The sequence below is a fragment of the Passer domesticus genome, chromosome 6 (assembly GCF_036417665.1).
Source record: "Passer domesticus isolate bPasDom1 chromosome 6, bPasDom1.hap1, whole genome shotgun sequence".
In the NCBI taxonomy this organism is placed as follows: Eukaryota; Metazoa; Chordata; class Aves; order Passeriformes; family Passeridae; genus Passer; species Passer domesticus.
In genome coordinates this window covers 38,020,479-38,036,615 of record NC_087479.1, presented here as the reverse complement: position 1 = coordinate 38,036,615, position 16,137 = coordinate 38,020,479, and the positions used below count along the sequence as shown (strand labels likewise).

General features: G+C 43.8%; 1 protein-coding gene across 2 annotated transcripts; it reads left to right on the top strand.

The window, feature by feature from the left end:
* The first annotated feature begins 1,316 nt into the window (after positions 1 to 1,316).
* On the top strand, positions 1,317 to 10,603 carry VPS18 (VPS18 core subunit of CORVET and HOPS complexes). Of its 2 annotated transcripts, none has more exons than XM_064424685.1 (5): positions 1,317 to 1,473; positions 4,361 to 4,502; positions 4,692 to 4,783; positions 5,463 to 7,333; positions 8,040 to 10,603. In XM_064424685.1, exons 1-5 carry the CDS (start codon positions 1,323 to 1,325, stop codon positions 8,766 to 8,768), a joined length of 2,985 nt encoding a protein of 994 aa, XP_064280755.1. In that variant the 5' UTR covers positions 1,317 to 1,322; the 3' UTR covers positions 8,769 to 10,603. The 2 variants fall into 2 exon arrangements, with proteins under 2 accessions (XP_064280755.1, XP_064280756.1); XM_064424686.1 differs by lacking the exon at positions 1,317 to 1,473 and adding an exon at positions 1,882 to 2,020.
* The last annotated feature ends 5,534 nt before the right edge of the window (positions 10,604 to 16,137 follow it).

Genomic DNA, 16,137 nt, shown 5'->3' with positions numbered 1-16,137 from the left:
TGTAATGGATCCCTCCCTGTTGCAAGCTGTCCTGTACCCTGAGAGACCTTTCCCCATTGCTTCCAGAAAGTGAAGCTTGCATCTCATATGCAGGATACAGTATACTCACAGTGTGGTGTATGGCACACATAGAGTGTACACATATACATCTCTGTTCATTTTATATAAGATGAAACCCAAAGGGTTGGGTAAGAGACCAGTCTTTTTGTTAATGCCGTTGTTATAAATTCTGCTAGTTTAAGCTAGAGGGTAAAATAGTAAATAACAGTTATTGGCACACCAGAACATAAGAAAACTCCAGGTTATAAATACTACTTAGTGACACAGAAACCTGGGATAAACTTGCAGAGCAAGTCTAGTATAGCTCAAGGACTGCCTTGTGCTGGATCCCCTTATGCTGTGCCTCAATGATCATTCCAATGATAAAGCCAAGATTTTTCCACCCAATGCTACATGAGAGCCACAAGACTGGAGTTTTACAGAGTGTTTTAAACCAGATAATTCCTAGCTGCAGTCAGGAGAATTGCTCTGGCTACCAGGACTGATTCTAGTAGGGCACACTGCTGCATTAATGAGGTAATTTATTGCGCATGTAGCTGCACTCAACAGGACAGTGTTGCTGAAAACTGGGAAATAAAACCTTCAAACCAGAGCTGGGAAGCTGACACTACTTTGTTACAGTGCCAGGTTAATGGAGGGGAGGGGGGTGTCTCTCTGCCTGTCATGCACCAAGATTCACACTTCTACTACTTATATACAGTTTTTTTATATGAATATGTATTTACAATCCAAGAAGTTTACGCCTATTTCCCAGCAGCCTCATACGCATGCTAATTAATAGTGTAGGTGTTATTAGACACGCTCATGTACTGGGGAACGGTCCCCGGTGGTGACCTGAGGGCTCTCACGCTCCTGTGGGACGGCACCCGCCTCTTTTTAGCCAAATCCGAGTTTTGATGTTTGGCAAGGTTCTGCTTGTTATATTCGACAACTAAGTCAGAGCGTAAATCCCACCTGGAGGAACTTGTGGTTATTACGGGCGTACAAAAATGCCGACTCTGTTTATTCGAGTGTTTGTTTAGTTCGACTTTCTTAATTCGACACAAGCCTTTCGGTATCCGCGGCAGTGAGTAGAACCGGCGGGCACCGCGCCGAGCCCAAGGGCCGGCGGCATGGGCACAGGGTGACCGGCCAGCTCCGGGGGAGCACCGGGGACAGGAGCGCCGGGGACCGGAGTACCAAGGACAGGAGGCTCGGGACACACCTGGGCCGCCCAACCCCGCCGCCATTGCTGCGAGGCAGCGACCCCGCCCCGCCCGCGCATGCGCAGGCGCACGTGCGGCAGGTCAGCTGAGCGCGCCGCGCTCGGGCCGCGCTGGGCCATGGCGTCCATCCTGGACGAGTACGAGGACGCCCTGCACCGCTCCGTGTCCGTGCCGCAGAGCCGCGCCAGCGTGGGCATCCCGCACTCCGGTACGTGTGCGCCGGGGGCTCCCGCCTGCGGCCTTCCTGCTGACAGGGGGAGGCGCGGCGGCAGCTGCGGTGGGGAGCGGGGCACGCCGGGCTGCGCTGCGTGGAAGAGGTGTGTCTGTGCGTGTGTGGGGCAGAGCGTTCGGCTGCGCGTTGTTGTTTCCACGGCTCGCTGTGGGAGGTGTTTAGGGACGGGCAGCGCTCGGTTCCCGGCTGGGCAGGGAGGTGCTGCAGGCCGGCCCGGCGACACCCGGGGCTGTTTCTGTGGCGGAGGCTGTGGCTGAGGCGCGGTGCGGTGCGGGCAGTCGCAGGTGCCGGTGGGGTCACAAGTCACAGGCAGCCCTGTGCCAGCTAGCCCTGTGCTAGCGCCTGGAGAACATCCCCTGCTTGGCTTCTCCTTTCTGCTCCTGCTGAGGAAGCCGTGCTGTACTGTGTTAGGGGTGTGCGCACAGCTGCTCCCGCACGGAGTTCCTTTCCCAGCTCAGGCGCAGTTCAGCAAAGACTGTGTTTCTCTGGAGTGCTTCCTTTAGGCTGACTACACCATGGCAAGGTGACCAACAGAGCAGTCTGTATCACTGCTACGCTTTTCTATCAAGGAATGTGAGGCTTTGGTTACTGTGCTGTTCAGGGCAGTGTCACATCAGTGTAAAGTAATGGTGTGATGACCAGTCTGTTTTTCTCTCATGTCAGAGAAATTTATTCTATTATTATTCCATGATAAATTCAAGCTATATTAGGTTCAATAACCATTTTCTACTAGATGTCACCTCTCAATGTTTTTTCAGTGCGGCAGAGAAATGCAGGTTATGGGAGAATTCTACCTGGTATTGTCAGTACCAGCTGCTATGCAGAGCTGGTGTTTTTGGGTTACAAGCTTGGAACTACATGGACACATTCTTTCAAGTTCTTTTCCTTGTATAGTGTTGCCCACTGGTAACCTTTGGGGAAACCAGGTTGTGAGGCTCATATATGTGCTAAGAATTGATAAATTCTGTCATGCCGTGTATACCGTGGAATATAAATACACTGACACAGTTACTCTGAGTCTAGATACTGAAGTAGGTATGTTCCCCTTGTTTGTTTTGACATGCATGGTTATTTCATTGTGCAATGTTGGATGCAGAATAAGTGGCCTGAATAGGTGCTGTGCAGAACAATGCTAGGACAAGTCATGTAATGGAAAATAATTTTCCAGGACTCAGCTTTTCTTCTTGGCTGCTACAACACTGTCTTCAGTCATGGCTGTCTTAGGGTTGAGAAATCTGCCTGCTTGCTCACAGTTGATATTGGCAGAGGAAGTTTGGGAAACTGCTTAATTGCAAAGGCACAGCCTAATTAGGAGTTCAGTTATTCTTAAATCAGGCAATTTTTAATAAAATTTGGGTTGGTAAAAATTGTGGGCAATCTGAAATTTAAGTAAATTTATTTTTTAAAAAGATACAAGAGTTACCTTCCTGAAAGCAGTCCTTATGGTTAGCTTTGCAATTTTGGAAGATGTTGAAACTTACTCCTCAGTTTCAGGGAGTTGTTCCCTGTGCTTGTTAAACTGCAGGTACTTTTTCTCAAACTTGTAGATAAACAAGCAGTGACTCTGTATCCAGCCTAAAGTCCTGCTGCATTGTGAACTTCAAGTACTGTAGCTCCAGCTTTGAAAAGCCTACTTTGATCCACTGCATCACCATACTGGTGATCTTCCATCTTTGGACAAATTAAAAGGTCTGAGGAAATATGCAGCTTTGCCCAGAAATCAAAGTGTGAAATGCTGCAGTAGAATCTTGATTAAACAGAAGAAGGACACTAGGGACAAGATGAGGGAGGAGACTGTTTGAAAGGAATGAATGTTATAAAATAGACATCTCCTTTGTATAGAGAACTGTGTATTAAGGAAGCTCATCCTTCTATTAGGGACAATAGCTAAAATCCTCATGTTAATAGTGATGATCCTGTGGGTGTTATAAATGTAATGGATACAAACCTAAAGAGCCCAGAATGCTGAAATCCAATACTTTGGCTTGAACTATGATGGAATAAACCATAAACAGCTTCTCCTTAACTCTAAACCCTTACCTCTGTACAGCTGCTATTTGTTCCCTTTCCTTCCTGCCTCTAAGCTTCCTTGCTGAGGAAGCCTTGCTTTAACAGATGACAGTCTGAAAAAAATGTGAGGTTACCTGGATGAATGTGACTTGATGATCTGGTAACCTGTGGGTTTTCCAGAGTAATCCTTCCCTTTCATATATATATATATATATATATATATATATATATATAAATAGGTATTTATTGGTTAGCTGTGATATCATGTGAATCTGTACCTTGGGAGCCTTTTGTACGTGTTTTGAACTGCAGTTCATACCAGCAAATTTAAACTGTGGCATTGCAGGTCCCTAATCTGAAAAGAAGAACATCAGTTCTACCTAACTGGAAGTAAAAGAATATACACTTGTATAAATGGGTAGTGTTTAAGCTGTGGATCAATGTGTAAAAAAAAAAATCATGTGCTAAGCCAAAGGCTGCCTACTCAAGTTGTGGTTGCTTTGTCTCTTCCTGCATGTGTATCTTTCTTCTGGAAAAAGTGTATTTTAAGGATCCTGTGGCTGGTCTAGAGGTGAGGCAGAGGCAAGGAGAAAGCATTGATGGAACAGACAATTAAAGGGTTTGTCTACTAGTAGCAGGCTACTTTCCACTACTACATTGTCTTGTTCAACATCAGTAGGGCTGGAATTAGAGTTTTTTTTCCTCTGTGTTCCTGCTTCATGGAGCAGACTTCCTTTTCAGTAAAACTTGGAGCAGGACACTTTCAGCCTTTTAGTCTGGATTTTGATGTAGTTTGGGGTTGTTGTAGAGTTTTGTCTTGTTCAGTTTCTAAGTGCTCACATTCTTTCTCCAGGATATGTCAATGCACGACTGGAGAAGGAAACACCAATATTTAACAAGCAGAGGATTGATTTTGCACCTCCAGAGAAAATTAACAGCTTAGTCGTCTCCTCTAACCAGCTCTGTATGAGCCTTGGGAAAGACACCCTGCTCAGGTAATGCTGCCAGAATCCTGAAGTTATTCTTTGTTTTTCCCCTACCTTCTTTTTTTTTCCCCTAAGTTGTTAGAGAACTTACATTTGCAAACTGAATAAAAAGCCACAAATCCAATATGAAAACCAGGTGAGGAGTTACAGGTATGTGAACTTTTGTTGGCAGCATGCTTTCATGGTTTCTCTTTGCAGGATTGATCTTGGGAAGCCAGATGAACCTAATCAGGTAGAGCTGGGACGCAAAGATGAAGCCAAAGTTTACAAGATGTTTTTGGACCACACAGGTGAGGCAGTGGGTGATGGATATTGAGCAGAGCCAGTGCTGGTAAAGGAGTTCTCTTTCTGCTTTGTGCATGAGGAGAACAGATGAATCTTCTGTGAGCCAGACTCTTTCCCAGGCCTCCTGCCCACTGGTTTGCCCTTTTGCTATTAGTAAAGCACAGGCTTGTGCTGGTGTTGTGTTTTCAGACTCTGAAATGAGCACATGCAATTAGGGTGTTCTGAGCAAGGCTAAAGCCAATCAAAGGAAGGTTTGCAGTCACTCTCTGCTTTATGGTTTATATAGGACCTTTAAAAAGGGCCATAAAACATCTGCAGTTCACCGTAGCCTAGACCAATTAAAAAAAACTAAACAAAAATTTGGAAAGAGATGTTCATATCTCTTGCCAACTGCCAGGGATAGGAGGGAACTCTGGGAAGTGTTTATCCTTAGCACATTTATTGAAACCTTCTTGCTAAAGCATCTGGTACCAGTTATTTAACGTTGCAACATATGGACTACTGTTCTGATGCAGCATGGAAATCCCCCACATTCCCATGAATGCCTGGGAAAGTCTTGGATTAAGTATGTTGATATTGGAGTTTATCAAATGTTAGGATTAGAGGCTTGAGGAATTTGGCTTGTTTAGGAACAGTCTTGATTTGTTGTGTCCTTCTCCCTCCTGTACCCTCTGCTGTTGGCAGGCTCTCATCTCCTGATTGCTCTGAACACCAGCGAGTGCCTTTACCTGAACAGAAGCGTTCAGAAAGTGCGGGCACTCTCCCGCTGGAAAGGACACTTGATTGAAAGCGTGGGCTGGAACAAATTTCTTGGTTCAGAAACCAACACAGGGCCTATCCTGGTGGGGACATCCCAGGGGCAGATCTATGAGGCTGAAATCTCTGTCAGCGAAGGAAGCCTCTTCAGCACTAACCCTGACCAGTACTTCCGACAGGTCTACACTCTGGAGGAGGAATCTGGACCTGCCCCAGTCTGCTGCTTGGAAATTGAACGAGGGCTAGAAGGGAAATTTTTTATTATAGCCACCACTAGGAAGAGACTCTTTCAGTTTGTTGGCAAAGTGCCTGAAGGGACGGAGCAGCAAGGCTTCAGCTCCATATTTGCTGTGCATGCTGACCATCTGCCCAGCTTTCGGGAGTTTCCAGCCAACCTGGGTTTCAGTGAGATAGCCTTTTACACTCCAAAACTGCGTTCCAACCCACGCTCCTTTGCCTGGATGATGGGAAACGGAGTTCTGTATGGGACCTTGGATTATAGTCGTCCTGATTCAATTCTGAGTGATGAAAGGGTCTGGGTTTATCCTCCTGATATTGACATAACTGTGAACAAGCCAATATCCATTGTGCTTACCCAGTTCCACTTTCTGTTGCTGCTGCCTGACCGGGTGAAGGCTGTCTGCACTCTGAATGGACAAGTTGTTTTTCAGGATCTGTTCCTGGAGAAGTTTGGCTTGCTGACGCGCATGATTAAAGATCCCACAGTCCAGCAGATATGGATCCACACTGAGAAAGTAGTGTTCCGCTACCATGTCCAGCGGGAATCTAGAGATGTGTGGAAGATGTATATGAATATGAACAAATTTGATTTAGCAAAAGAGTATTGTAAGGACCGTCCAGAGTGTCTTGACATTGTGTTGGCCAAAGAGGCAGAGCACTGCTTCCAAAACAAGAGGTATCTGGACAGTGCCAAATGTTATGCACTGACCCAGAACTACTTTGAGGAAATTGCTCTGAAGTTCATTGAAGCCAAGCAAGAAGAGGCCCTGATGGAGTTTCTGATTAAGAAGCTGAGTAACCTAAAGCCTTCGGAGAAGACACAGACTACTCTGCTGACCACATGGTTGACAGAGCTGTATCTGAACTGGCTGGGCATATTGCAAGGAGATCCCTCACAGCGAAATCTCTATTTGGATACACGGGAGAAGTTCCGCACTTTCCTGAGCAGTCCTAAAAACAAAGACTGTCTTTTTAATAATCGGGCATCTATTTATGAGCTGTTGGCAAGCCATGGCGACACAGAGCACATGGTCTACTTTGCAGTCATTATGCAGGATTACGAGCGTGTAGTAGCTCACCACTGCCAGCATGACGAGTATGATGAGGCTCTAAATGTGCTGTCCAGGCACAGAGATGAGAAACTCTTCTACAAGTTCTCTCCAGTTCTCATCCAACATATTCCCAAGAAGGTCGTTGACGCTTGGATTTCTATGGGCTCTAGACTGGATGCCAGGAACCTCATTCCAGCCCTTGTTAACTACAGCCAGAGTGCCAGCACCCAGCAGATCAATGAAGCCATCAGATATATGGAGTTCTGTGTCTACCAGTTGGAGGAAACCCAGCAAGCCATTCACAACTACCTGTTGTCTCTTTATGCTTTGTGTCGGCCGGACTCACTGCTGTCATACCTGGAGCAAGCAGGAACTAACCCAAACAGGATCCACTACGACCTGAAGTATGCACTGCGCCTGTGTGCAGAGCACGGGCACCACCGTGCATGTGTCCACATTTACAAAGTGATGGAATTATATGAGGAGGCTGTGGATCTCGCCTTACAGGTACGTGTGTATCTGTGCATGCCGTGATACAGGGGAATGTAGCTTCTTCAAGTTACCTTCAACAGCAGAGCATTGAGAGGAGCTGGACAGACTCACTGGTATCAAAGCGGTGCAGCTGAGGCTTGGAAGAAAGACCTCGCTCTGTTAACATTTTTCTGGGCTTTCACAACTGTTTCAAGTAGGCAGCTGACTGATAAGACATAACTGAGGGTGGAGGCATGGAAAGTACAAGGAGGAGTACTACCTGTCTCAAGCTCAGTCTCTGGCATAAAATACCTTTAACATATCTGCATTTATGCAAGATTTGTATAGCTGTTGTTAAGGATTTTAATTACCTATTCCTAGCTTTGATAATTTGTCAGCTTAGTCTAACCTTCAGGGAGATGCTGTATTTTTTTCCTATTGGAATTGCTGTGTCTTTGCTGAAATGTGTGGCCAGCAAAGATAATATAACATGAATTTGCCCTTTCTGTGCTGGCCTTTGTTCTCTGTTGGGTAGCAAGCTAATCTTCAGTGAGGAGTACTGGTGGAGAGGAGAGGTGTTTGTCATGGAAACAAGGAGCAGGCCAGTAGTGCATCCTAGGCAATAAGACAGCAATACAGGTTTTCTAAATGCCTCTTAAAATGGACAGCAGGCTTTGAAGTTGAATGGTGGATAAACAAAGAGGGAATCTTAACTTTGTTTCCTTGTCTGTCCAACTTCTAGGTGGATGTTGATCTTGCCAAGTCCTGTGCAGATCTTCCTGAAGACGATGAGGAACTCCGGAAGAAGCTGTGGTTGAAGATTGCTCGCCATGTTGTTCAGGAAGAGAAGGATGTCAAGAAGGCAATGGCCTGCCTCTCGAGCTGTGCTCTGCTGAAGATTGAAGATGTGCTGCCATTCTTTCCAGACTTTGTCACTATTGACCATTTCAAGGAGGCAATCTGTAACTCCCTGGAGGATTACAACAAGCACATTGAGGAGCTGAAAAGGGAGATGGAGGAAGCCACTCAGAGTGCCAAGAGGATCCGAGAGGACATCCAGGAAATGAGAAATAAGTATGGCTCTGTGGAGCCTCAGGAAAAATGTGCTGCTTGTGACTTTCCCCTTCTAAACCGCCCTTTTTACCTTTTCCTGTGTGGTCACATGTTTCACTATGACTGTCTCCTCCAAGCAGTTTTCCCTAACCTTCCTGCTTATAAGCAGGCAAAACTTGAAGATCTTCAGAAGAAGCTGGCAGCTACCAGCCAGCCATCCAAGAGCCACCATCGTCCCAAGGATGCAGACACCATTAGCCTGGGGAAGGGGCAGCAGAGCCGGGAACAGATCAAAGCTGACATTGATGATATTGTGGCAGCTGAATGTGTGTACTGTGGTGAGCTGATGATCCGGTCCATTGACAAGCCTTTTATTGATCCCCAGAAGTATGAAGAGGAGATGCAAAGCTGGTTGTAATTTTCCAAATCTTCAACTCTCAAACAAATGGTGAAGCTTCTGTGGTGGGGATATAACCTCCAGGAGCAGGAACAGTGACTTCTGTGCAACTCTAAACAAAGGGTAGTGCAGTCTTTTTACCAGGGTTAGGGAGAACTGGTCTTGAGAAGTGGGGAGATACAGCTGTGGTTGTCTAAGAACTTTAACAATACTTAGAACTAACCTACTGGAATATATTTAGCAGACGTTTCTGCTTGCAGTTCTTCTGAGGTTCTCAGTGTGAAGCTAAATGGTGTGCCTTGTTGTCCAGAGAGAATTGGGAACAGCCTGTGATTTATCTGCCCTATTGTGTGGTATTTGTTTTTGTGAAGACAAGCTGAAAGAGAAAGGTGGTGAAGGCCACTAAGCAGTGTAGTCTTCATTCATCATTTTCAAAGCTAGAATTGCCCTCTGTTTCCTTTTTGTTGAGAGTCTATGACCACATACATAGAACATGAAAGGACAGAAGTTCCTACATATTTATATTTTGAAAACATCATGCTACACAAATATATGTTTCTACACAATGGGATACAAGAATGTGTATAATTTTCAATTATTCAATTATACAATTTTGCAGGAAAATTATAAAAGTAATTTGCCTGCAATTCAAGGTGTATAATTCTCTTTCTCACAAGCTTTATGCATGAGACCAGACACACTTAGATTTTCTGTAGGTACTGTTTCTCAAAATGCCTGTTGACCACTCTGCTTTCCATCCTGTTTCTACTATAACTGCCTTTGTATAGTGGGTCTTGGTTTTCTCTTCACCCCAAACCAAAACTGATAGATGCAGTAGTGAGGTTTCAGCTGACACTCTGCAAGCAGGAGCACAATCTGTTTTTATATCTTGCTGTGGTTCTCTTCCAGCTGCGCGTGAGCATTAGACTCAAGATCTAGTCAGAGGTTTGCTCAAGGGTAGTCTACAGCAATGATCTGTTGGTGTGAAATTTGCTTTGCCCTTTGAAGCTAATACCTTGTGCCTAAACAGTCTTTTGCCTTCCACTTTTTGGAGATGGCTGCAAGTCAATGCATCTATCTATTGCTCCAACTTGGAAAATTTTTCCCAGAAGGTAGCAATCACTATGTTGTGAGTGAGAGAAGAAAAAATTGTCATTAACAGTTTAGCAAAGGTTCCTTGTTTTGTTTTAGGAAAATAAGATTTTAATTAGGTTTTGCTGTTTGGGACTGAATCGCAAAGGTAGTAATTGACAGAAGAATTGAATGTTCTAAAAGAAAAAATACAATTCTTGTAATTAAGGCAATAGAAAATACTGTCTTCTGAAAAACCACCTCAGTTCTTTCACATGAATATGTGTGCTTGTCTTGAATACCTCTCTCAATCTCCTAACCACTTACCCTGTTTGTAGGGTTGTAGAAATGGGTCTTCATGTTATTGTAGAAGAATATGTATTTGTTTCCTCAAGGATCTGACCTAACAATTCTGAGTTCAGAACTTCAGAAGAAAATCTATGTTTTTGTTGGGAGAATCAGCCTGGAATGAATGAATTTTATCTGTGTAAAATGACACAAGTAATAAAAAACAGATATGAAAGTAGGAAGATCTGGGGTTTCAAGATCCTCTTTTCTTTGGTGGAGCCATGGGGTAGGCAGTCCCATTACCACCTGGTGTTGTGTGTTTGCTGGCTTGTCAGAAAGCACTTTTTTGGTGGTTCAAAAAACCCACATGCTGTAGTTTTCTTTGGCTCTGCACAGCCTTTTGCTTTGAATAAGTTGGTGGGTCTGGCAGAAGAATTTGCGATGAAAACTAAATGTGATGTCTTTCGAAGTTTACCATTAAACCTGTTATAACTGGCCACTCTTGTGAATCATCATCTTTTCCTGTAAGCAGTGTGATATTTACATGTCATTGTAAACCAACAGTAGCCTCCCACCCAAACCAATTCCTGGTCAAAGGCAAGTGGCTGTTTCTCTGCCCTTTAGCAGAACATGGGTATCAGCTCATTCTGATGCAGGGGTAATTTCACATCATTTTGACATGTTCTTAACACTTGTTCCATTTCTTTTGGGTTTTTACAGGATGCTTTCCTGGTATATTAGAATTACTATAGTCCTCTATTCTTTTCCTGTTTGTGCTAGAGAAGTCACATCACTAAATAGACCATTGCAGAGTGGTCTGCTTGTCCATAGTATTGGAAGAAGCTGTGGGAAATGAGGCATAGCAAGTAAATAAAAACCCTCTAGTCTTTGCCTGAGGTTGGGTGGTGGGGAAAGGCACCTCTGATTCCAGTCAGTTAACAAAACTAGAACTAGGTATTTTTTAATGACTGGTATGCAATATTCTCTGAGGACTGTAGGCACATGCACCAGATACATAAATCTCATTCTTCCTCCCCATTGATAACTGAAAAATCATTTAAGTGATTTGTTGTCAAGGATATAGGGAATGTTACTGCTGGCAAAGACCGCAGTATAGTGATTAAATGACTAGTGCCAGTAGTACATAAAGGTATCTTCTTTACATTGTCACATGCTTCAAAAAGTTTCAGCAACCACTTACCGGTGCTTCTTGGCAATTTTGCAACATCATTCAGTGAAAAAGGTAAGAGGGTTTTTTTTTTTCTTGGGGTGGAGTGGAGTGGGTTTGTGGTGGTGGAGGGAAGTGAACTGCTTACTGTTCTCTCATAAATCTAATCTGCAAGATCTCTTCCTCTTTGCATTCAGAATAGCATTTTTATCTTTTCTCCTTGTAACTTCAGCACAGTCACATTTTGGAACTTGCAGTCCTTTGTATGTATTTTAAGCTATGAATGAACTGTACCAGCTGTTAAAAATTGTGGCCTTGGGTCTTGTCCTTGCTGTGTGAATCACTCCTACCATTTAGCCAAATGCAGCTGAAGAACAGCATAACCAAAAGGGTGAGTGGAAGCCCCAGCCCTGTGTACCCAGAACAATTATCTAGCTACATTTGCACTGAAGAAATTCAGTTTTGCAGGTAAGACCTAGAGCAAACTTCTGCCTACTACATGACCTCTCCTAGGCTTTGAGCAAGGGATGGGGGAAATGCTCTGAATTGCGGGAGACAGTGCTGTGTGTTTTGAAAGAGTTTGTAGAGAATTTCGGGTGCACTTCCTCTAGCTGGCAGCAGCTAAGTGAAATGCTGAAAGCAGTGGGTTCTGTCTCCTTTCTGAAAATGAATGCCCAGGCTGGGAATTAGAAAGGCAAACTCTTAACCAGCCACTAGATGTCATTGCTGTCCATTTAATGCTGAGGTTTGCTGCAGGCAGCTGAAAGCGTTCTGTAGCAGAAGGAAGAATGGCACAAAAGTGAGGAACTGAAGCAGGATCCCAGTGCCTTTGGAGGAGTGTGCTGGGTGCTTGGAGACACAGCCTTTGGTGTAAGGTACCTTGGATTTGGTGTAAGGGTTAAAGGTAAAGATACTTCAAAATTGTCTTTAACTACGTCGCAATTTCAGCTCACAGATTACTGATTTTCATGTTTTGAACATCAAAAGCTGGATTTACTCTGTTAATAAATGAGTATCATAGAATTGTAGAATCATTTAGGTTGGAAAAGACCTTTGAGATCACTGAGTCCAACTGCAAACCCAGCATAACCAAATCCACCACTAAACCACATCTCCAAGTGCCACATCCATATGCCTTTTAAATGCCTTCTGTGATGGTGATTCCAGTGCTTCCCTGCACAGCCTGTTCCAGTGCCTGACCACTCTTTCAGTGAAGAAATATTTTGTAATATCCAATCCTATTCTCCCCTGGCACAACTTAAAGGCCATTTCCTCTCATCCTGTTGCTTGTTGCCTGGGAGAAGAGGCCAACTGGGCCCTTGTTACAATTATCTTTCAGGTAGTTTCAGGCTCCCCCTGAGCCTCCATTTTTCCAGTCTAAACAACCCCAGTTCCCTCAGCCACTCCTAAGAGTTGTGCTCCAGACCCTAGTTGCTCTTTGGACACCTTTTGGTGCTCCAGCACCTCAGTATCTGTCTTGTAGTGAGAGGCCTGAGACTGACCATGGCATTTGAGGTGCGGCCTCTTGTTTAACTGTGTTCTAGTGTAAGTGCTCTATAGACCTGGCTGATTTAGTAAACTGCAGAGAGATCCCTGGGCTTGGAGTTGCAAAATCTGGTCGCCTTGGGTCTGGTCATCTTTGCTTGCTTCCTCTTCATGCTCTCATGACAGCAAAGTGTAAGCCAGCTCCTTAGTTGCCTGAGTTCACATTTAGTTTGTCTTGTGAAAAGCACCAGTAAAGCTGGGTTTGCAATGTGACATTGGACACTGGCTTGCATAAACAGATAAGCTAGTGTGTTTGCTTTTTCCTTTTGAGTTGTGGCATCATAATCTCCATAAAACAGCAAGTGGGAGTAGGTACATCTTGTACTCCAGCAAAATAAGATGTAGATTGACTCAGACTGCAGTCATGTACTAGCATGTATTTATTGGAATGGGTAGTTCCCGTTCACCCCTGCCCTGTCTATATGCCAACATATAGATTGTCTATGTTTGCAAGTGCAAAGTTTCTAGTGGGATTTCATGGAAAGCCTGTTCCTTGCCTCGCTTCATCCAACAGCTCTGTACTGAGCTGTGGGAAGACAGACTAAAACTAGATTTCTTACTTACAGTAAGTGTGCTGAGGTGAAGTTTGAGGTTTTAAATGTACAAGACATGGTGGTTTTGAATTTTAAGTTGTTACTGTTGAGATGGATTAAGTATTTTTCTCCAGAATAGATGGAGTAACATGTGATTCACTGTGGTATGTGTAGTGTTTGTGGGAGAATCTTATGGCATCTACAAAGATGAGGGGCTGTCCAGGGTCTTCTGTTGGTCTTGTACATGAAGGAAGTGATGCACTAGAAGGGAAAGGGAATGGTGGTTTCTGTGAAATAATTTGGCCAAACTTCATGTATCTGATTTCAGGGAAGCTTCTCCAGTGAAACTGTGATATTGATGGATCTGTGTTTCTCACAGTGAGGTGAGAAAAAAATTCCTTTGAAATAAAGACTTTGTTAAAAGTTGAAGAGCTTAGGGCTTGAAAGAGGGACATTACAAGCATTCCTTAAATTCATTATGAATTATGCATGGATTCAGCTCCTAAATTCTCTGCTATCTCTGATTATGCCCAGTCCTGACTTTACACCTTCTGAACCCTTTGGGATTTGCATTTTATGGTAATACTATGATTTTGGAGACTTGTGATACTTCCCCCTCAGCTCACTGTTGGTGTTTTTCACTCCCAGATGGAAAGGCATCAGGCTATGTATTTAGGGTATGAATTTCAAAGCAACCTGGCCTGCAGCTGCTTTCAGGTGAAAGGAGGGGGAAAAGGATTAGACAAACTTGTTAGATCTGCTGGTTGAAACTTGTTGGGAGGGAGAGAAAAAGGGGCTCAGGCATTTCCTCTCTGTCATGGCCAGAGGTATCGGAGGCAGCTTGTTTGAGTAGGACTGGTTGCTTAGAAACAGGGAAGCTACAGGAGCACGCTAAGGTTATGAGTACATCTATAACTAATCCTATACTTTCTTTGCCATGAAGGGGCAGCTCAGAAGAGGAGTTTCCAACTGCAGCTTGTCTGTATTGGGTTCAGACTTGCTGCAGTGCTTCTAGGCCCCTGTGGCGATGGAAGAGCTGTTTTAATTCAACACTTGAGCTGCAGAGCTTGGTAGGTGTGGGAATAAGGACAACTGATGTATCTGTGTGGTATCATGCTATCTCACTGCACAGAGCTTTCCATCATATGCCTCCTAGCACCACAGAAATACCCTTGCTTTATAAAGGAGCAGGCTGTATCTGACATGTGATGGGTAGTAATTCTGGCATTTCCTTACTTTGCAGGAGTTCATATATTCCTGCTGTGTTGGCTGTGGGCTGTGTTGTCTTCAGAAGAGGATTAGATACAGCCTTTTGTTTAACATGGTTTGTTTGCTTCATCTGAACTGAGAATACTAGTTTTCGGTAGAGTTTTATTACAGTGTAAGTGTTCCAGAGGATTTGAACTGTAGCCTACTCCTCATTTCATGATCCATCCTGAATGGTTCATTGCAGGTGGTGGCTAAGAAGAAAAGGATTGAACAACAGGTTTGGTATCCAAAACCAGATATTCCCTACTTCATGCAATTTAAATCCATGTGCTGGTCATTTGGCATGGGGCATGATCTTCAGAACACAGCCTGAACTTGGAGGCTGCTGGACTCAGCTTAAGCAGACATCTGTGTTTTCCAATTAGTCAGTTATTCAACAGTCTTTTTTCTTCTCTTTGTGTGTACATGCTGAATAGATTTTCTAGTAAACAAATTATTACTGTGAAACTGGGTTCATAAGAAAGTTGTTCCTATCTACAGATTCTCTTTTATTTTCACATGTTTATTAGAAGTGAGGTACACAGTGTGGTTTTGAGGAATGTCACAGGCAAAGAGGAGCACAAAGGCTGATGGATTATTTTTTAGGACTCTTTTCTACAGACTCTGCATGACAATTATTAGCAGCTGCCCTGGCTGTGTTTGATGGCTGCTGCATGTTTTTTACTATGTGAACGAGACACTTATTCTCTGCTAAGAGCATGGGTAGTAAAAAGTTGGTCTTTGACTAATTACCACATTTGTTGCAAAATATCTGTTGTCCAATTTTTCTCACAGTAGCTATCAAGATAACAGTATCATTGATCTAAATAAAAAATTCCATATGAAGCTGAACAATATTTTGTCATCCTTGATAACAGGACTGTAGATTTAGATGAGCTCTTGTTGTTTGAGAGAATTGAACAGTGGTTGGGTGAGGAGGAAAGAGAGACTCGAGGCTTACGCTCCTAGATGCCTCAATTCTTTGTTGAATACTTGCTTGTGTGTCACAGCGTGGCTGTCTCAGTGACACCTGCATTTGTGTCACTGGTACATTCTGCTGGGCAGCCTTTTTGGGAGAAACACATTTCCTTCTGTTCTGCAGTCTGTTTCAAACACTTACCTTCTTGCCCAGTTAACGAGATTGGAACAACTAGCACCATGTCATCTTTCTATGTTCTTCTGATAGGTTGCTTATGGTAATCCTCAATATATGCTTCAAAGATTTGCAGTGGCAGGATTTCCAAAGCAAAAAGTATTTTAGTGCAGGAAACATCTAGTAGAGGGTGAACAGAAATGTCTTCTATGAACTTGAGTGGGTGCAAATCAATTAATGTGGACTTTTCTGTTTATAAGTAGCATCTTTTAAAACTTGTTGCTGGCTGTTTATTGGGAAATGTCTTGTTATCCTGGATGCACCTAGTATTGGTACCTACAGCCAGTCCTAGGAGACAGTGAAGTAGAGCAATGTGTAGCAGTGTTCAGAAGGCAGCAAGACTGGACTCTGGCAGTAGTTTCTTTGCTGGTGTAGAATCAGAGT